The 23,060-nt window shown below is 37.4% G+C and overlaps 1 protein-coding gene across 13 annotated transcripts in view; it reads left to right on the top strand.

Moving 5' to 3' along the window:
- Window positions 1-23,060, top strand: part of LOC124210981 (CUGBP Elav-like family member 2) — a 370,442-nt gene that overhangs the window by 235,276 nt on the left and 112,106 nt on the right. For all 13 annotated transcript variants that reach the window (XM_046609533.2, XM_069133280.1, XM_046609534.2 and 10 more), the window contains one exon: window positions 13,069-13,151. In XM_046609533.2, the coding sequence (XP_046465489.1) occupies window positions 13,069-13,151 (83 nt within the window). The remainder of the gene's footprint in view (window positions 1-13,068; window positions 13,152-23,060) is intronic.

Genomic DNA, 23,060 nt, shown 5'->3' with positions numbered 1-23,060 from the left:
CATGGAGTGGCCACCGCAAGCGGGTGTCGACCGGGAAAAAGGGAATTTATGAACACTGGACTGGGTTCTGTTTGATATCTTTATTGACATCTCGCCGAACCCGTTGGGAGTCTCTTCCATTTTTTCTCCAACAGAACAACAAGGGTTTCAAAATACCGGACTGAGAAGAAGCACAATTTAATCTCTTTGCCTGTTCACTTTATTGCAGCACACATGCTAGAAGTAAAGTCTGATTAATCACAAAGCGACTCTGAATTTGAAACGATTTCCGTTTGTTGATGAAGCCATCAAACCCGAAGCAGGTTTAATTTTCCACCGAAGTTAATAAAGCCCTTACTTGGTAACGCAATTAAAATATACCCAATATAATCTTATGACACGGTGTGCCAATCTTAGGGTTCCTTCTTGCCTATACTTAAAATATAACACTCCAAAGAACATAAAATTTACCGACACATGCCGAGCCCATTGAGCCTTGGGATTAATTATATCACTCACGAAGTACCTTGCATCGATTTTTCGCTCGAGGTCTATTCTACGCTTCCGGTTGATCCACTTGGATCAAAGTGAAACTAGCGTAAGCGTTACAAAACCCCGCGTTCTAGTGATACAGTCTCACTTTTCTCGGTATCGTTGGATGGTTTCTTTCGGATTGAAATGTACCGAGTTCCACGTGACTGTTCACAACTCCCCCCTCATCACCCGCTGCGGGGTTTTTCTTTCACTGTAAGACGAGTGACGAAGGTTGGTAAGCATAAATTCACGATCGAGTATGAATATTTGGTCCGGACTTTGACGTGAAACATTTCTTCTCTTCCTAGCTGTCAAACTCCACTCAAAGAATATATTCGTTCTTCGTACTCGTTTTAGCATGCTTTGTAGTGTCGTGGAAGGCCGCCGTCGCATATTCCTATCAAAAAGTATTCAAAACGCGCATAGGTAAAAATTTTCCAACAGTCAAAACTCTGATGTCAACTATTATGTCGAACTTCATCAGTCCCTGAAGTCTTTATCGCTTCATTTCTGTTCCTGTAGGCTATTGACGAGTTCTACAAGGGAAGCCTGCGAATGGTCAAGACTCGAAAATCCTGATTGGCCGGTCGAATTTCATCAATCCGAAAACTTTTATTCTTCTTTATCTTCGATTTGGATGGTTACATAGTCCGGAAAGTCAAAACTCTCATAATCAGAACTTAATGATCAAGAATGGTTAAAATCCCGAATGATGAAAATGCCGATTGACCCTTAAGACAGATTTCGTTAGTCGATGAGGTCTTTTGCTTCCTTTTTTTTTTTTTTCTTTTTTTTGAACTCTTACTCGGTCTTCAAAATCCAAAACACGAATGATCAATCCTTAAAAAAATCACAATTCGACATAGTTCAAATTTCTATATATTTTCAAGTACATCGACTTGATACACAACTCAAATTGTTCCCAATCAATTGAAAGTTTAACTATTCGGAGTTTTGACTATGTTATACCACTCACTGATGTCGAAACCAAAGAAAACTTGTCAATCCACTGAATCTTGATCATTGAAAACATCGAATCACTAGCAGTTTCCGAAAAGTCCTGTCCACTTCGCCTTGGGTTCGGAACTGTGAAGGACTTTTCGAGCCGTGAAGGTATCGAGTGCCAAAAGAGCAGGATAGAATGGAGGGTGGGTCAGATAGGCTTGGCTGGATTGGCGGGGGAGGCGAGCATGTCCCGGCAGATTTCCCCGTGGACTCTGATCACGCATTGGCCAAGTATTAGCCGGTACCCCGCGGGATTCGGGGGACTGGAGACAAGGACTCGCATTTCGTTCGAGTTAATACGCCGCTTTCTCTCCCCTCTTCCTCTCCTTCAACTTCTCTCCCTCTGTCCGTTACGAAATCACCAACATTTTCGCTGATATTACAGCAGGTACCGTTTCAAAACTCTCCCCATTTACCATGGGGAAATTGACTTCATAGAAAGTTCGGTCAGCCTTCAGTCGGAGCAATATTCATGGCAATCACGGCGTCAGTGATCGATATGAGTCCAAGGAGGGTTACGGGTCACGATGTCCTTTGGACCATGTAGATATTGCAAGGAAATTGCAGCAACTTATTTGCGTGAGGTCTAAAATATTTCAGCTACGTTTCACAATGTTGCAGATACGTTACTGTGACTTGAAATATTCCGGATACAGTGCAGTGACAAAAATTTGAATGGATTTGAATATTTCAGACACATCGCAGCAACATAATTTTGCAATATTTGCGACACATTATCTTACACATTGCAGAAACGTAACGTTGTATTAAGATTGTAAATAATTCCCAACACGTAGTATATTATTGCAGAATATTGCAGCAACCTGTCTCTACAATGTTTAAAATATTTATTGCACATTGTACAATATTTCAGATACATCTAATAGCACAACATTACATAAAATTGCGAAATATAGTTTACGCTTGATCGTTACTCGTATACATTGCGCAATGTTTCAGAAACAATGCAGCCAAATATCTTTCTGACAGTTCAAATACGCGCAATGCTTCTGCAAAGTTTTGAAGTCTGCTCTCTCACACGATGTACGGCAACATTGTTCTAAGGATTCGAAAAAATATTGACTATAGGAATGTCGGTAAATTTAACACAGTGGTAGAATATTCCCGTACAACATTGCAGCTGGAATTGCAACTTAGAAATATCGTAGCAACGTTGCTGGAATATTGCCGCGTGCTTTGTGGAAGGGGAATGAAACTGTCGCGGAATTATGGAAGTAAGCACCCTGCACCTACGTGAGAAGAGATTATGCGTAGCAATTAGGTGGCCGCCGAACGCTCGGTAATTAAAAAACGTGATTACAGCTCGAGCACGCAACCGCACTCCGCAACACGTAATGCGTACCGCGCAATAATCGGGCGCCAAGGCCTGTGTGTAAAAAACGGGGCGAAATATGCAGATTAAACGAATATCAGTTGCTGAGTCGAAAGGCTCTGCGTGTGAACGTATAATACGTGAGTTGCGCTCACTGGTTTGTTGATAAACTTGAGACCGCATTGTACTAGTTAGTTTTTCATACCCATTTCACAGACATTTCACTATTTACATAAGCGCAGTGGGTTCGTGATATTTCGATGCTTAATGAGTATTCAAATTCGGTAAGAATTTCAATATAAAATTTACGAAGTATACATTTCGTGAACTTGCTGCGGATAATTGGTGTTGAATTACATATGGGGCATTCCGCGTCAAATTAGCAGCCCATATACCTCATCCCCTTCGATGCTGATCATTTTTTAGTGTGATGTTTTTAACCAACTCAAAAAGGTCTCGGGAAATTTTTCAAATCTACTTCAGCCACTGGTGAAATTTAAAACCAATTACGGAAATGCCATTTTTTTAAATCTCGAAAGATTCACACAGATTTTATGATTCAAAATGTGATTTTTGAGCAGATCACAATAATGGGATCTCAATATTTACTTTTTTTCACAAGTTTTTAGTTTTTCCATGTCGGAATTGTTTTTGCTTTTCTATTTTTTATAAGCCTTGATTTAAACAAATTACAGAATCACATCATTTTCATGATTCGGTGATCTATTTAGATCGGAGAATAGAAAAAAAAGATCAATTCCCACATGAAAAAACTAAAAACTTACGTAATAAATAGTATGTATTTATATCCCATTGTCGTGTGGTGCTTGAAAATTAGATTTCAAATCATAGAATCTGTGTGAATTTTTTTCAGATTTTTAAGAACGGTGTGTTCGGTATTGATTCTTCAATTTTGTTCAAATTTCACCGGTAGCTAAAAAAATTCCGAGATCTTTTTGGGTTGATATGAACACGATATCAAAAAATGATCAAAATCAAAGAGGATGAGGCACGTGGGCTACTAATTCGTCGTGTAATGCCCCATATGCAAAGAGGTACGTGAGACGGTAGTTTTGACCCCTGTTGTTTCTGTGTTTTTTTTTCACATGAAGAGTCTTTGATATTCGACTCATCATTTACGGTATTGGCTTAGGTACAATTAGCTAGCTTAGCGAGGACTGCAGAGTTTCCTTTCTATAAGTATTGTAAATTGGTAATATACGGTTCTTTGCTCTTTTTCAAGTCAATCGCGGCTTTTTCCAATCAGAACGTCAAAATCTGAAGCTCTTGGACCCTTCGAGACGCCAGTAGTTCAGTAGGTTCGAACATCAGCGTATGGCCGAAATGCCATATGAATATTTATCCGCGTTCACACGTGTAATTTTCACGTGGACTCCAGCACTCGGATTCTGATACTCAGACCAAGAATGGTAGCAAAAGTAACGAGCTAGTCTCGCGGGAAAACGGCTGAATTTCACACAACGTTGTCTGCGACTTCCATCTGAGTATAATCCGCGAGTCCAATTAGCGATAATTATTACGTGAATTGGGAATTCCTGGCGCCGCTTAACCGCTTCAGGTTTCACCGTCTCTCCAGTTCGCCAGATGGCTCGTTTCGTGGTACGTCAGTCAATCCAATTTTCTTCTAACATTGAATGACACTTTGATTGTAACCGATGAGCTTTTAATTAACGACATTGCAGGACAACGACTGCTTCTGATTATTTTCCGACTCGTTTGAAGCAACAGAAATTTTTCATCGCAAAAAAAAGCAACTATCGGAATTCACTTTTGTTTGGTCTCATCACAAAATTTTAGGTTCCTTCCGTTTACCCGACTTCAAATTTCTAAGCAAACTGCGGATATTTCCAAGGTTTGAAATTTACCAGATATGTCGTGGAATATTACATTATAATTTGCAGCAACTTTTTCGTAAGGTTTCCAATATTCTTACTACATTACAGCCAAGTAACTTACCAGTTTCAAAAATATCGGGTCTACGTTTCAGCAACTTATTTTTGTACAACTTCATAGATTTTATACACACTGATTAATATTCTACAATATTGCATGCAACATTAATTGTTACGAACGGTCTTTCACACGTGTTTGAAATATTGCTATAATGATTCCGTAATATTTCTGCAATATTGTAGCAGCGATTTCTGCGTATAAGAAACATTCCAGCAAATGTTTGCAACATTGTGCCACGCGCGGTTACAAAGAATGCCATCGGTTGTCTTTCTTTCCTATTAGCTCGAACCACGAGCTCTGAATTTTGATCCTCATCGATTTCCTCGGCGTTGATACGATCGTCGGTATTTCGAGCGATCGGGGATTTCGCGGATGTTTGTCGGCCATTGCGGAGAAAGAGGGATGAAGAAGCAGAAGGTACGAAACTCCGCGGAGTAAAAGTAACTAATCTTTGGACATCATCGCCTAATAGACCTTTAAATCACAGGCAGCAAAATTTTCCCTTCCACGACGTGAAAGCAGACTGCCAGGGTGTAATACTCGTGTCTACAAATGGCCTCATTCGTCGGGGTGCCAACGCTCGACCCGCCGTCCCGCCGAAGAGAACGATGAAAATGAACGAACGAAGGCCTGCCTCGTCCCTTCTACGCGCGGGAACCGGAAGTGCCGGATTATAAATCTTTGGAATATCTCGCTAAAGTCACATTCACCTTCTCACGGGCTTAACAAATATCCCCGATTTGTTAGCAAGTGACAAGAAAGGATAAAAACGAGGGGAGAGACGAATAAAAGAAGACGAATAATATCTTTAGATTCTTTCTTCATCAATATCTTCGAGCGGATTGACAGGCGATTCTTTGCTCGAATCCAGGATGTAAAGAAATCAAATTTTCCACACGGAAATACGAACATTGTATTTTCAAAAAATAGTCAGTCTCTGTGTCTGGACACATTTTATCGATCATCCTCACTTTTACACCGTTTCAAACGTTTAATAAATAACACATTCTGTTCGTTTGAACATTGTGCAGATATTCGACCTGATCGACTTTCTGATTAGATTTATCACCGGAGAAAAATCATCTCTCAAAATGAAGCACGATAGTCAGGACAAATTATACAGAGTCAACGGTGAACAATCGAGATGATCTGATTTGATATATTTGTGCGAAATATTTAGACGAACAGGAATAGGCATCGAAGATAAAAAAAAAAACGGTGAAAAACAGAGATTATTTTGTAAATAAATTAATCCCGATCCATCCATTGCTAATCATCACCTTGCCTCGTTGTCCGAATCTAAAATTCTTGATTTTAGTTTTGTACTTCGTTAAAAACGAGTTTGTTGAATCGCATTTGAACGCTAGTCGGTACAATTTTTAAGTTTTCGGATAGAAATTTTGTTTTATGTATTGTGAATAATTTTATTAAAGAATCGAAATTCAGGCCTCTGAATCCTGGACTCCGCTCAAATTTGTAGGATTGTTTTTTGGCCTGCAATACAAAGTCTGTGATGTGCAGTTTTCACTAAGAAGCTTGTCTTGACCCCAATTACAGTTGATTATATTTACAGTTGAATACGTGAAACTTTTAGTGTATTTTTGATTTGAAAATTCGGTTTCATTGTCTTCTAACGACACGGTGAGAAAGTTTTAGTTGCGATAACCTTGATTTGCAACTTTTTACGACTAATATGTTCAATGAGACGTTGTACATTGCATGAAAAGTAATATTTGAAGTTTTAAATGGATGAAAAAATTTCATCTATTATTAATAAGTCGGAAAAATGTAAAGAGTCGTTTCCCCTCGATGATACTAGGTTCGAAATTTGTGAAATAGACAGTGATATTTCTGTGAATTTCAGGAAAAACGAATCGATTGATGTACTCGAGTTTTAAAAAATATTTCAATCTTCAAATTAAAAACTTCAGTAGACGGGCTTTTGCTATCTGTTTGCATTCCATTTTAAAAAAGTACATTAAAAAACACACAACTTGAAGAAAAAAAAACATCCAAATATGATTGAGTTTTTCATAAATTCAACATTTGAGTATCAGAATGTCAATCCAATGTACTTGGATAGCTGAAATATTCTTGAGTACAATAAACATGAATCACTCGAGATAACTGGAGTCATATTGAGAAGTATTTGATTAAAACGAAAACGAAATCGTGGAAATCTTTACTAGTTTTATTAACAGTCACTAACGATCTATTAATTTCTGTCTTATTATATGCTTGCAGTGATTTCCCGTTTACCAAGTCATTTTCATTGTTTTCTAGTTATTGCCCAGCATTCTAGGTGATTTCCAGTAATTCTTTGTAATAACTTGTAAGTATATCCGATCCGAAAATCATTGGAAATTGCCTAGAACACCCAATAACCCATTAAATAAACGAATTAAAATCTGATTGGTACACTGGAGATCAATGAAACTCGCATGATAAAACAGAAGTCGATAGAAATATCTTGATATCAATACTAATGGATCGGTCTTATCCATTTGATTTTCCAGCAAATGGTTCCTCGCTTTCGAAACAATTGTAAAGTGACTGAAAATGTCCGACCACCTGATCGATAGTAAATTGAGCGAACGAAAATCCATTAGACAAAAGTGCACCGAAAAACCTCCTTACTTATCTCGGACCAAAAAACACCACAGAACAAAACACTCAACATTAATTGACACCACTCTCCCCCGAAATTTGATTAACATCATCTATGTAAACAAATATCTGCCTAAAATAAGATGGCACTTGTGTTCCGTATGCAGCGAAGGCAATGGAGTGATTATTGGGATTGTTGTTTTGCAATGCGTCATCTGGTGGAGAAAAAATCCAGGCCAACAGCTGACCGGTTGACATGTTTTCTGACGTAACCTAACCTAACCTAACCTAACCTAACCTCCATTAAGACTAAAAACTTTGGTTATGTGGTGATAGAATAGCTCCGAAAACCAAGCTCTGACATCATGAGGACATTTTCCAATAAGGCGGCAGTTTGCGTTGTAAAATATCTAATAATCACATTACGAGATCATCGATTGGTCGATCTTGAGGATCTCTGCAACCAATGTCACTCCGGTGCACAAGGAACACCAGCGACGCTAGTGGTAAAAATAGTAAATCCAATATGTACGAACACTGTGACGAGTTTTGTTAATTCTCTCATTTGAGTTGGGTCTCCATGTATGTGTAGTCTTCGCTCATGATGCCTTTCGTAATAATTTCGCAATCCGCCTGACGAAATGGTCGACCTTCCGGTTCGACGCATGACAACATTGACGGATCGAGGCAACAGTTTGGGGTTAGGGAGCCGGATTCGGAAGTACTGATTTATTTCGAGGTTAGGCGGAGAGGCATGGTGATCCGGGGACGTCAGCCCGCCGACGTCTACAGATTTGCTGTTTAGTTTTTGTGGTTGGCAAGGCTAAACCGGCGTTAAACCGACCCGCCAGCCTCTGAGACTGGCTTCCGCGGAATCTCTGCGATTGAAAGAAACGCCAGCAACACCGTTTCGCCGTTTCTCGAACATCAATCACCACCCTCAACTGCTACGCCGACTACACCGTTACACTTTGCTCACTCCACCATCCGTTCCGAGCTGAGAAAATAACGTAAATCAGTAGATACCCGAAACACTGTTGCCGATTTCACTGTTTTTGACACTCAACCTCAACAAAAATTTGAAAAAAAATATCGGTCCAAGAACAACGAAACTTTTTATGAGGAAGAACAAATTCAAACCTGTAATTTCTGCATTTCGACCAAAGTTTTCCGATTCACTGTAAAACATATTTATAATTCCCAGGATGGTTCGCTTTTTAACTTTCCGTTTCTCTGTTTTCGTAGAAAGAAGAAAGTTATTATAATCACCCGAAAAATTAAAAGTTGAGTTTTTACTGCAACACGACGTTTCGAGATCTGGAGGATCACCTCCCACCATTTTTGGATGAACGTTTGTGTGTGTGTGTGTGTGTGTGTGTGTATGCATGTGTGTGATCAATTTTTTATCCGAAGATATCTTGAGAACGAGTTATCGGATTTCAATAATTTTGGTTTGAATCGACACGGCTTTTACAAACTTAGATCTGATTGGATTTCAGCTTTGAAAGTTCCAAAAATAAAATAAAAATGATGATATCTTGAGAATGGTTGCATGGATTTGAACGAAAATTCGTGTCGAAGTTTTTTGAGTCGTTAATCACGAGTCTAAAGTCAGATCTGCAAAATTTTAATCTGGTACATTCAGTATGCTCAAAAAATTCTATACGTTTGGATTTTTATGAAAATTGATACTCGAAGGTTTGTTGAGTCACTGATCACGAATTTGACATTGGACTCCCAAACTTCGAATAAGATAATGACATGATTGCTGTCATTATAATTCAAATTACTATCATTTCAGCTCCAAATTAGTTTGAAAACTGAAGTAGGACCTGAATTCAACTTCACGGCATTTTCAGAAAAGCTCCAATTTCTAATACAAAAATTTTTGAGGCATTTCACGGGCTTTTATTTTATCCCGCTTCATTATACAATATTAGACTGAAGATTTACGCATCACTCTGAAAAGATTTAATTCACCGAATTTTTCAGAAGTTGTCGGAGAAATTTTGAAAAAAGTTACAACTGAAATTAGGCAAACGAAAACAGGAAATTAATTGACACCCCTTTTCGTACACAGTGTGTTGACTGAGGCACTAACTTGAGTGGTATTTCAAATTGGATTCTTCCAATTTTCGTATTATCGTTACGTAAGGCTCGCCTGTTTGTCTACGCATTACGCTAATGAATGAAAGTATTTTTTTTCTGATAGTCAATCTGATGATGGAAGTTTCTATGTACATATATCGAATATATCTATATTAGGCTCTTTCAGGAAAAAGTAATTCACGATTTTCCAGCGGTACACCGTCCAAAAAGTTTGTTGAGATTCATGAAAATATTCTGTGACAAGATGATTTTTCACATTTTTTTGAATTTGTGAAAAAACACATTGTAGGACTTCAATTATTATTTCTTTCCTGAAATTTATATTGAACCCAAACATCACGATCCATAACAAACAAATATATCAATCGGGAATCTTATTCTCCTAAATTAAAGATTCGTATTAAATAATAACTATTTCATGAGATTGAATTGATAAGGAAAAATTCGTCAAATATTATACAATTCTCAAACATCAACTAGAGAAGTGATGTTACAACTTTGGGTCGTGCCGTGAATTTATATGATTGATGTAAGCAATGAGAATAAATTTCGTTGGCGGTACTTCGTAAATGTAGAAAAATGCATAAAAGTGAAAAATCAACCGAGCGCGATCTTCCACAAAACATAAAACGCGCTTCTTTTGATAAAATCTATATTTTAACCCAAACAACCCATTTAGGGCTTGCCATGGTGGAAAATTGCAAATTGTTTTATTTTGAAACAACCTCATCTATATAAATACAACCGTACAACAATTGATTGATTCTTATTCGTAATTTGACAATTATTTGGTTAGTACAACTGTGCAGGTATCGATTAATGGAAAATGAGGTTTATGGACCCCGTGAATGATGGTAAATATACAATGAGAAATGTTTTACAAACGTTGTTCGAAAAACGTTTCCAATGGCGTGCAAGCTCAGAGAAAGAGAGAGCCCGGTATAAACCGGTGATTTATTCGCCCCTCGTCATATTATACATGCAAATCTGTATCTCCTGCATCCATAATGCATCATTATCTTTCCCCTGGCTGCACAGGCGCCTTTATACTCTCAAAGCACAAGCCTTAACGTCTGAATAACAAACGTTCACGTCGCTCTTAATGTCCTATGAAGTTACGTTTGTTATGTTGGTTAAAAGTTCCGTTGCTTTCTATTTCATCGTTTTGTGTTCTCAAGACATGACGACATGAAATTCCGTGCGCGACGATCGAAAATGGCTAAAACTTCAATATCTATTACGCATATTAATGAACAATGAAGCCTGCTTTAGAAGACGAAACCCGCTGGAAAAGCACTACTTTCAATCAAATTGCTTTGAAATGTTCGTTTACTTTGCGCATAGCGTTAAACATTGCCGAAACATTTCAGCGACGCAATTTATCAAGATTTCAAGTATTCCATTTATGATGCTCAATGGTTTTACCACGTAGTAATGATCTTGAAACAAAATTTTTATGCTAATTTTTTTTTTACAAATAATCGCAAAATGTCGAAAATTGGAGAGTATGGAAAAATTTTGAAAAATGTTCCTTTGTTTGATGATTAAAGTCGTTTCTTTTCGGCGAGATTCGAACTTTTCTTTTGCGTCGGGTCACTAATTTCACACACTGAGAGAATTTTTTATTTCCGGTTACCGCTCAGTCCTTAACTATTTTCATTTTTTTTACCACAATCGAAAAATATAATTGTAGGTACAAAATAAAAATTAGATTTGTGATCCATTACTATTCCTTCTCATTATGATCACTGTCACTATATTTTCTTGTAACCGTTGCGAAAATTTAATGCTTGTGCAACAATAAATTGACGTTAAAGCCTTATTTAACTAAAAAAGTAGAGTAAACCTCACAAACTGATTTTGCGTTGCAATTACCAAAAAAGGATCGACAACAGCGCAAAATGGTTACGTGTACCTCGTTTCTTCGTAATTCCAACAATATTCGAATAGTTTTTTTGTTTTTAACGATACCTGTTTTACTGAATTTTTCTAGTCACTGTAAAAAATGAAATTTTTCTCAGTGCAGTTTTTAAATTTTCTAAAAAGTATCCAGTCGTTGTACAGAAAATTTCATAACCGAGGACTTGTCCAAATTTGAACGACAGTTTGATATTCAGTCCCAAACTCGTATTTCAAGCAAACAATGAATAAATGCTGATTCTTGAACGTGAAATACTGAGAACGAAGTGAGAAATTTAACCGCAGTAAAAATTTCTCACGAATTCGGCTCGCCTTGAAAATTTGCATGTGGTTCACGGTGAGAAAAGCGAGAGATGATGTTCGGTACGAAAACCGAGAGAGACGGGAGTCGTGATTGATCGAGCTTGTTTGTCCGCATGAGCGACGAGTGCTGGGGTTTGTTTCGGGCTATAGTGCAGGTGTATCGTATCCACATCGACGTGATGAGAGAACGTAAATAACGTCATCATGACGGAAATGGCGGGTCTCCGAATTCTCGTCGAGCTTGCGCCGCGCAGGCTTGATTTATCGGTATAAAATACAAAAATATTAATTTTGAATCAAGCCTCCAGATGGTCCGGTGGCGCCAACTTTGATCGTAAATTCAATCCGACCCCCCCCCCCCCCCCCCCCGCCACCGGGCTGCGGGATGTTGCACAGAGCTTTTTCACCTACCCTAAAAATGTGGATGAAAAACTCGTTCCGAGGCTACTAAATATCTCCGAGCCCAGTTGAGCAATTCGATTGCGCCCAGAGCTTTGACAAAGTTCTCCAGGATCTCGATTGAGCCCGGTGCTTAACTCTCAGAAACGCCCACGACGAGGCTCAAGAAGGGGGCGCGAAACCCGCGCACCTGTTCACTTCCCATCGGTTCATTCACGTCGAATCACGGAGCTTTTCCTCCCTCTTTTTCTCCCGATCACTTCAATAATTCTCCGATTTTGCCTACTGCAAGCTGCAATCAACTCCCGGATTTTTTTTTTTCGATTTTTTTCTTTTTTTTTTTTCTTTCTTACTTTCACGAGCAACAGAACCGTGAATTATGGAAAAAACGAAGGGCCATACCGGCTGGGTTCGAGTGTTAAAACTTTTCGCCTACCACCCCGGTTTCTGAACTTCGAAGCAATTGACGACGATTGTTTTCCTTCGTTCCAATCACCCGTTTCAAAGTATTCAAACAAATCGCTTTCGGATCTTTCTCTATAATTTTCAACTGCGAATATAAAGTTGGTATGAAATTTACCTTCCTTTTCGATATTTCTTTGAATGGTAATGAGTACGATAACAAGATTCGAGAGTATTTTATTGTGCTCTACATTCTTGTCAGCCATTTTTCGTTTTACAATTGTAAAACCGAAAACGCCGTTTGCTTTGATTTTTGGTAACTATTGGGGCAGTTTTTATAAATACAAATAAATGGCAGAAAGAATATTAATTTATAGTTTTATTGTTACCTGATCATTTTGACCACAATATTCAGCTCGCGAAGATCACTACCAATATTTTCGATTCCCTTATCGGCAGAGTGAGACAGACAGACCTTATGGTGAAAATATTCTATGTTTCAGGATGTTGTTTCGTGACGTTTTTTACAAGAAAGGCTGCCCTGGAGGCGCAAAACGCACTGCACAATATCAAGACGCTCAGTGGGGTGAGTTAAATTATAATAATTGTAACAATCTGTATCAACTTTTAGACGATCGCTATGATATAACTCTAAAAAAGCTCTTCGTTTTACTTGTAATTTATTTTCTATTAGTAGTTCAAAATTTTTTTTTGCTTTGTCGAAAAAGTCTAATTGATATTGACACATCGTTTGGCTCTATTTTTGAAATTTGGCGAAGTGAGCTTACTATGCCAATGCTGTCACAACTTCTGAGCAATACTAGACCACGAGAAATGGCGGGGTGAATGCCTGCGGAGTCTCAGGAAAAGGTATACATATATACGTAATTGAGGGTTGCTTAGTTTCAAAGCTTGGAAAGTTTTAATCGATGATTTAGAGATTCGGGCGAAGTTGAATTTCCGCTGAGTGGGTAGTTATAACGGGGATTTTAAACGGGGGTTGAAACAAACTTGCAGATTTTCTTTACCCTCCTGGTCTCTGAGGATGAGCGAGAGCGCGAAAAATTTATCAACTTTTCGGTGTAGGTATTTTATCTTCTCGTGATTCCCCGTTTCTCATTTGTCTTGAAATTCTATCTGGAGAAACGGTTTTGCTTTAATTAAATACATGAGATACTTTGTAGACAGAAAAAGTTTGACGAACAAATTTTCTAATTGACTTACGCATTTGTAAATTAATTATGTACTCATCTTCGACGACAAAGCTGCGAGGCTGTACAAGGCGGGTCGAATCCAGGCGACTACTCAATTTCGTAATGCGCATTTTACCGTGTACCTTAAACGCGTCGCAAGCTCACCGCCTTTGTCATTCAGCCCTGAGTATAAAAGCTCCGAGTTTTCATCCTATACATCTATCTACTTGTCTTGTGCCTCGTTTCCTTCCTCCGTATTCCAACGCTTTCTAAGCCCAAAACCGCTGCTTTTCTGACAGCCAAAACAACGTTTCTTTCCCTCTCCATCTCTATCTCTCCTTCTCCTTCTCTCGCTAACTAAGAGAATCCGCGACCTAATCCATTGAGTGCTTACATAAAGCCAAGAGCTTGCGGCGCCCGCCGCACACCGACGCCTTTGCCGCCGTGCTTAAGCTTCAGATATTTATTGTCATACAAATTATTCCCAACAGACTCCCAGAGACGGATTAGGCAGCTTCACCCGCCAGTCGCAACACACGTTCACAAACAGTACGCAATATCGCAGATACGTTGCAGAAACGCAACTTAGCAAAGTTTCAAATAACATTTCAGACACGTCGTGCAATATTTTAGAAATATTGTAGAAACGCAACTTAGCAAGGTTTAAAATATTATTCCAGACACATCTTGCAATATTTTAAAAACATTGCAGCAACGTTTATTGAAATATTTTAGACACATCACGCAATATTTAAAAAATATTGCAAAAACGCAACCCAGCAAAGTTTGAAATATTTTAGACACATCACCAATATTTAAAAAATATTGCAAAAACGCAACCCAGCAAAGTTTGAAATATTCCAGATACATCGCGAAATATTTTAGAAACAGTGCAGAAACAAACACATCGCGTAATATCCGATAAATATTAAAAAGACGCAACTGTGCAAAGTTTCAAATATTTCAGATACATTGGGCAATATTTTAAAAACATTGCAGCAACGCCATTCTGGTAGGTCTGAAATATTTCAGACACATCGCGTAATATTTTAGAAACAGTGCAGAAACAAACACATCGCGTAATATTCGATAAACATTAAAAAGACGCAACTCTGCAAAGTTTCAAATATTTCAGATACATCGGGCAATATTTTAGAAACATTGCAGCAACGCCAATCTGCTAGGTCTGAAATATTTCAGACACATCGCGTAATATTTTAGAAAAATTGCAGCAACGTTATTGTGCAAATTTGGAAATATTTCGAACACATTGCGCAATATTTGATAAATATTGAAAAGACGCAACTCCGCAAAGTTTCAAATATTTCAGACACATCACGCAATATTTTAAAAACATTGCAGCAACGTCATTCTGCTAGGTCTGAAATATTTCAGACACATCGCGTAATATTTTAGAAAAATTGCAGCAACGTTACTGTACAAATTTGGAAATATTTCGAACACATTGCGCAATATCTAATAAATATTGAAAAGACGCAACTCCGCAAAGTTTGAAATAGTTCAGACACATCACACAATATATTAAAAACATTTCAAAAACGCAACTCAAAAAAGTTTGAAATATTTCAGACACATGGCGCAATATTTCAGAAACATTGCAGCAACGTCATTCTGCATGGTTCGAGATATTCCAGACAAATCGCCAAATATTTTAGAAAGATGGCAGAAATGTAACTTTGCACGGTTTTAAATATTCCACAATGAAAATGACAACATCCGTGTCGCTGGAAGGTTTGAAACATTTGAATTACATTGTGCAATCTTTCAAAAATAAGCAGCAATGTAAAATTCCAAACTTTGAAATATTTCAAATAGTCTGGTATTGCTGCGATGAGTCAGCGGCATATTTTTATAATATGAAAATGTCCGAAAATTAATAGATCGGGGGAATATTTGCGCATTTTTTTTTTTTTTTTTTATGCACACGTAAAACTGCAATATTTTTGCAACTTCGCAGCTGTAAGGTGTTTGGATATAGCGAATTTAAAATTTCTTTGCAATGTACCATCTGCCGTTTGAAAGTCCTTCGGAAATCATACAAAATTGTATTTTTAAGCGTTTGTCGTCGGTATATCTTAAAATCTGCGAGTAATTGCAATAATTTCAAAGTCGCTGAAAATTTTCTCTTTCAAGGGAAGAATCGTCATACAACGCGCAATAATTACAACCTTATCGAATCAATGTCTCATTTCCCGAAATATTTTTCAAAGATCAACTCATGCCGTTTCCTTCAAGAAAATCCCCGCAGGGCAGCTGCAATGGAGATGTAAAGGTTGGATTTCATTTAAAGAGTACAAACAATCGGCCCTAAAATGTCGTCACGTCTCTTGTTAGAACTCTCAAAAACACCGGGGAACCATTTTGCATGTTGTAGTTATTATATCGTTGTTTCAAGATTTTTTTCCTCTTCTTCCTACTCTTCCTGACAAGACGAGGAACGTTTTCGAAGCCCTGGGGTGCGACGGTATTTCAATGGAACGTCGAAATTACGGAACAAAAGTTCTGCCTGAAAATTCAGAGCCAAAAATGAAAGGGAAGAAAAACGCAAAGGCGCGTAAAAATTGACGAAACGACGAGAAACGGAACGATATAAGCCGTACAAATAAAATGTTGGTACATACACACATCTGCGGAGTAAAAGAAAAAAGACGGAAAGACGAAGTCCTCCTGATGCTGTGGATCTATTGTAAAGATAAAACGACTCTTTCTTCTCTCTCTTTATGTTCATCTCTTTCTACCCCAGACTGACTGTGAAAAAAAGTGAATTACAAAGCGATGTTTTCCCAATTGAAGGGTTCACTGAGTAAGGATCGTGGGTTGATGCAAGCTCTCGGAACAGCGCAAAACTAAAAGGAGTAAAGAACGAGAGGGGAGCAGAGACTCTCTGCATTTGAAGAACTTTTGCTTTATACTCGTATTGGATTCCGTTTCGACCCTACGACAGGAAATAGAGAGCCGGTCTCTTGTCACAATAAAGACTCGAAGGTATCCAGACGAAAAACTGTAAACCATGAAGGCACACAAGGTACAATCAATCGGAATAAATCAAGTCAAACTGAAGTAACAAGAACAAAATCTTGTCTGCGTGAAGAAATTTTTAATTCTGTGAATTCGAACTCGAATACGGAAAATTTATATCGCATTTCGAATGATTTTAGAGAAATTACGCTTTCGAGTCATTCTCATTTTTCCTTTTTCTTTTCATGCAAGAAATGTAAGCCTTGCAAAATCTTAGTCGGCACACAACCGCATGTTTGCGGATAGAATTTTTCCTGATAGTTCTGATCAGTCTTTTAAATCCGCTACAGGTTGTAATAATTATATGAACTTTTATTTACCATTATGAAATTTTTGGCAAATTATCCAAAATTCATCCATCACAATCCGTAAAGTATAATTACACGGTCAAAATACACCTCGATTCAAGAAATTGACTATTTATTTCACGTTTTTTCACGCAAACATCAATTGCTTAGTTTCATTTCTTTGAATTAACGGCTATCGATTGTTTCTCCGTAGAAAATAAAAAAAAAAAAAGAATCTTTCTTCAAAATTCGATTTCGTCAACTTGAATTCTAGTGTGATAAACTAAAGAATTCACACCATCCTAATCAGCAAAAAATTAAAAATCGGTGAAAATCAACTACAATCGTACAATGGTTGACAAATCCAAGAAATCATGTTTTTAGATAATGGCTTACAATTGAATGAAAACGAAACGTATATAAAGTTTTTTTCAATTATGATGACGCAGAACTGATCTTATTTGCGAATGAATCGCCAGTCGGATTTTCTTCAGCCTCACCATTCGATCATAAAAATTCGCGATGATTGACTGAATTTCTACAGCCAGAATTGATAAATGTGGATGCATATCTAAAAATGATGGGTGCTTATTACAGTTTGAATCCTCTCGACGATTTTTTAATAATATTTCCATGTGAATTCTCACTTTTATTAAACGTATTGTCGTATATATTCGATTCATGAAAAATCAAATGTTACTATAATTAAAAAAAAAAAATCAGAAACAACGACTCAAAAATTCATAACTTTGTCACTTTTTTTATATTTTTAACCGAAATTCGGAGGGGATAATTCTTAGATGTAATACTTTTGTGAGAAAAATGGCAGCAAAAAAATGATATCGAGATCAATGGGCGTAAAAATCGTAACCTTATCAACTTTTTATATTACCAACTGAACGCTGGAAGTTATAATACTTTTGTGGAAAAAATAAAACGTTGAAATAAATCATAACGAGATCAATGCGCAAAAACTCATAACGCTTTTAAATTTTTTTTTGTATTATTTATCGAAATTTTGAGATGTCACTCCATAGATACGATACTTTCTGCATAGTATTTAAGCCGAAAGTGATCAGCGTACCAATTATTTTCATTTATTCACCCGGTGTTACTATCGTGGCCTAAAAAATTGCCCTTGAAACAATTCGTTGATAATATGCATCGTCAAATGAGAGATGATGAATAAATTTTGTCAACGTTGAAATCGCACTGCTCCCCGAAAGTGTGAACAGTTTTAATAACATATTCAGGAATCCTGGGAGAGAGGTTCTCTGGCGTTATTTATTTCCCCGTATAAAACAGGCAGGCAGGGATTGTTAAATCGGTGTCATAACTTTTCGGGAACAGGTATTGTAGGCATAATGTAAATTAATAATGGCTCGACGCCGGCTGTACAGGTGTTCAGAAATGCCTCGTTGCTGCTGCTGCTGTTGCTGCTGTTGCTGCTGTTACCCGCTTAACGAACATCGCTCAGTTGCTTTCTAACGAGTAATTTAATAAATAATCACTCGTTATACCTCCAGCGAGCGAGTCACTCCACCGCTTGATCAACGCTGTCCGGTTACGGTAATTAAAATAAAATTTAAAAAAGCAAGGTCACCCGAAATTACCTTTTTCCCTAACAACCCGCCACCCCCACCCCTCTCTCTTTCCTCACGCGAACAAATAAATCCACGTTACAAACATACCGTATTCTGCTTTACCTTTTAAGCCTTTCCAGACAGCCGCGCGCGTTTGGTATTTTTTTTTTTTTTTTCCAAATTCCGTTCGGGCACCGAATATAAAAAATTCCATATTTTATTTCAATTGCATGGAATGTTTTTGGTAAATGTTATGGCTTCGAGTGTATCGAATCAGAAAATTACTTCCATTTTTCTTCATCAAGTACAGTATTTTTACAAAATACGAGATGTTGGTATGAAAAAAAAAAAAAGTGTAACAGTAGTGAAAAAAGAGACCATTTCATTGCAATGAAGTAAATAGTATTTCTTATTGTTGGGATACAAGCGAATTATCGTCACCTTGAATTAGCCTGGTTATATTTGTTTTCCTTAGTGTCAAGATGAAAGTATCATAAGTAATGAAAAAGAAACTGACGATGTGTGCGAACGTAGGAGGAGAAACGATACTGTTGAACCAGAGATTCAGAATAGAAAGGGTTAAGTGAGACGCGCGCTTACCAAACAATTAAGAATTTTCCGTATATGTAATTTACATAATATATATATCATTATTATATTAAAACTACCGCTTTCCATTTCAACAAAACAATAAATCCAACACTTATGAAATTGAACAAATAATTTCTTCATAAAATGGACTTAACGTTTCGTGTTCATTCTTTTTGTCTACGAAACCTTTTCTTCTTGTCTTTGATACCTCTCCGAACACGCTTCCGCTAGAATAACAATTTTGTGTATACTCAATCTTCTAACAAAATGAACGAACACTGTCTGTTTTTGGCTGATGCAACTCTCTTAATTTTTGATAACGGGATCGAGAACAAAACGAAAATCAGACTTTTCTTCAGATCACATAATTTTGGTGTAAAAATTGCATACGCTCGATTACTGTAATCGTGGCTTGAATTAATTTGACGTTTTCAAGACAGTAAGAAAAAAAAAAATTTGTGCTCCGTTTTACAACCACTTTTAAATTCCCAGCTTCACATATCTTCGATACCTCGTTCTGTGCAATTTTATTCAAGAAAAACAACATCTCACGCAGAAAAATGTCGGTTAGAAATATGTTACGGTGTTACACCTGCTGAGCATAAAGAAAATCCTGGTGAAAATCGTTGAATTGAATGACGGGAACAACCGAGAGTTCATTATACGAAGAGAAAGCGACTGAAATAGATTCGAATACCGCAGTACGGCCATTCAAGCAGGAAACTAATATCCCGTAACGAACAATTGCTGGTGAGTGAATGAGTGCAAGCTTTGTGTGTGAAAATTTTCACCAATGAGGTTTTTCAATTATTGGAGGCAATATTTCAAATCCATAGAATTTTAAACGCAAAGGAAAATCTCAACAAACCGGCTCTTCGAATTTCTCTTCAATCTATTTCGAATTGTTTTTTTTTTGGGGGGAAATAACATATTTCTTCTAATGCGAAAGAGAAAATATTTTTTTGGGAAATAACATATTTCTTCTAATGCGAAGAAAAAAAAAAAACTTGTATCGCGCAGCTGAATTCTCGATCTTTTGCATCTGATTTAGCCCGAAGTACCAGACGTGGATGTATAATTAATCATTCAGTCCTTGCAAAGCCTCGAAGTTATGTTTGGTTTGGTTGCAATCGAGCTTCGCTCCGCAGAACGTCAAGAAAACGATACCCAGGCTGCTCCAGCCCTCGAGCGAGTTAAACGATGTAATTAGTGTTTAGACAGATGAGACCCAACGGATCGTACAATTCTCTGATAAATTCTCGGAAAATGAATGGGATACTAGGATAAAATCGTGCGGAAGAAAAATGGTACGATAAAGAAGAATTTCATACTGGGGTAAAATGGGATGCTCGTTTGAAAAAATTGTACCTCGAGGCAAAGTGGAATTCTGGAACAAAGCGGTGTGGCAAAAAAAAAAAAAAAAAAAAAAAAAAAAACACAGTCACACTGAGAGAAATTTTTAGTTCCGGTTACCGCTCATTGTCGGTCTTTGATTATTTTCATTTTTTTTACCACAATCGAAAAATATAGTTCTATTTACAAAATGAAAATTAGTTTTCTAGCTGTTGCCGGAAATTATAGTATCCGTTACTATTCTTTCTCATTATGATCGCTGTTACTATATTTTTTCGCAACTGTTGCGAAAATTTAATGCTTGTGCAAGAATAAATTGACGTTAAAGCCTTGTTTAACTGAAAAAGTAGAGTAAACCGAACAAACTGATTTTGCGTTGCAATTGCCACAAAAGGATCGACGATAGCGCAAAATGGTTACGTGTACCTCGTTTTTCGTAATACCAACAATATTCGAACAGTTTTCTTTAACGATATCTGTTTTACTGAATTTTTCTAGTTACTGTAACAAATGAAATTTTTCTCAGTGCAATAATGTATTGGGGAGAAATTAGATACCAAGAAAAAAGGTGCGTTAAGGAAAAATAGGATACCAAAGGAAAACCGGACAAATATATCTTTCGAGAAAAAGAAACTTGTAATCGTTAAATTTGATTCCAACATTTTTGAGAAATATCGTATCGTCATGTGGATCCAAATGTCAAAGCATCCGATGCAAAATAAGTTCTTCCAGGAACGTTCTTCTTGCTGAAGACGAATAGAGGTCAGGATAAATTGGTGAAATTTTCTCTCAGTCGCGTAGAAGCTTCCGTTTTCCGGCGTTTGTTCGACCCTGGTTTTAAACCCGATGCGGAGCAATCAATAGATGCTCGGTGGGATGGTATGGCCACATAATAATAGCCGGTCGTAAATGAGCTTGCAATCTTTTTACCTCGCGATGTTAACTCAGTTGAGAATAGGAGGTTTTATTTTTATACCCGGGTACAATGTAGCGAGTGACTTAAAAGCAAAAGTGGCTCGGTGTGTATGACAATAAGGGCGGAAGTTGGCCGCCATTTAACGCGGTCATTGTGTCCCCGCTTCTCAGCGTTAAGCTTCAACCCTCCATGATAGCTTTTTCTAAATGCGGCAATTCCGTTTCTGTACTCATGACCGAGCTTTTTGTTTGCTGAACAATTTCCAGACCTAATTCCGGACGCTTTTCCTTTTACACTAGACCACATCACCGACTTTCTAGTCTCATTGCTTTTGTAACGTACGAAATCGAGTCAGGCAAAAGAAAAAAAAAAAAGAAAATCGTCAGCAATCTCTCGCGAAAAATAATCAGGTTTCGAAGAGAGGAAATTCAGTTGCACGAGTTACAGTCGAATTATGGTTAACTTCGTGAGTATATCCGTTTTACGCTTCGTGTTTCTCTTTGTAAGTTACACCGCGTGCCGAGAGTAGCCGTTTTTGCTTGATTTTAAACTTTTACCTTTTACCAATTGTGCAGTTCGATAGGAGCTAGCCGTGCTTTTTATGCTGCACTTTTACATAGAAACAAAAGTTTGCACAGAGCGCTTTGAAAATCAATTTCCATTCAAATTGATCATAACATTATCACGAGATTCGAAGGTACGTTCCAATTGACAATCCACGTATAATCCAACGAACATACCACGTTCGATATTTCCAATAGAATTGATTCCGAAAAGTCCTTGTCCTGAAATCTCAACAAATAACAAATAATTCAGGTAAAATGAAGCTGGAAATTTTAAGAAGCTTGTAAATAAAGTTCCGTTAATACCGGGGGTGGAAAATAACAACCCTTTCGCATCACTGTTCTGTCTGTCGGTAAAAAAAAGGGGTTCATTCAATGGCAGCAGTGAGAAGTGGATGCGGAAGGGTGATTTGAGCGCAATTAAAGTGGATTAAACAATATCGCATCGCTTGGAACAAAAGCTGTTATTATTATTATTGTTGTTGTTGTTGTTGTTGTTGTTGTTGTTGTTATTATTATTATTATTATTATTGGGTGAAAAATAAATCACCGTATTTCGTACCGCTGTTAAAAATGTTCACGTGTCAAAGCACACCCGATAATTAACGATGATCTTACAATTAGAATTGTAGAATAATCCGCTGATCCACCAACGATCGCTTGTTTTAAGACATTCACCGCCATCTGTCGGACAGCTAGTCAACGAACCAGATTTACCGCGTAAACCCGGTTGTCTAAGATCAGGCGTCGGGCGCCAGTAAAATACTGCGAGAGCTAAAAAAAAAAAAAAGCACATTCGAACAGGTATGAAATTGAAAATACTCAATCGTTTAATTCTCTTTCACATTTATAATCCGGAACCAAAATCCGTAATTCAACTGTGTATAATTCTTGTTCCTTGGTAGAATTTCTTATTTTTTTTTTTCTCCGTTATGTGGCAGGCTTTAGAGACGTTTCAACGAACCATGAG

Source organism: Neodiprion pinetum, chromosome 2 (assembly GCF_021155775.2).
Source record: "Neodiprion pinetum isolate iyNeoPine1 chromosome 2, iyNeoPine1.2, whole genome shotgun sequence".
In the NCBI taxonomy this organism is placed as follows: Eukaryota; Metazoa; Arthropoda; class Insecta; order Hymenoptera; family Diprionidae; genus Neodiprion; species Neodiprion pinetum.
Note: the sequence above shows the minus strand (reverse complement) of the source record. Positions and strands in the feature narration are given on the sequence as shown.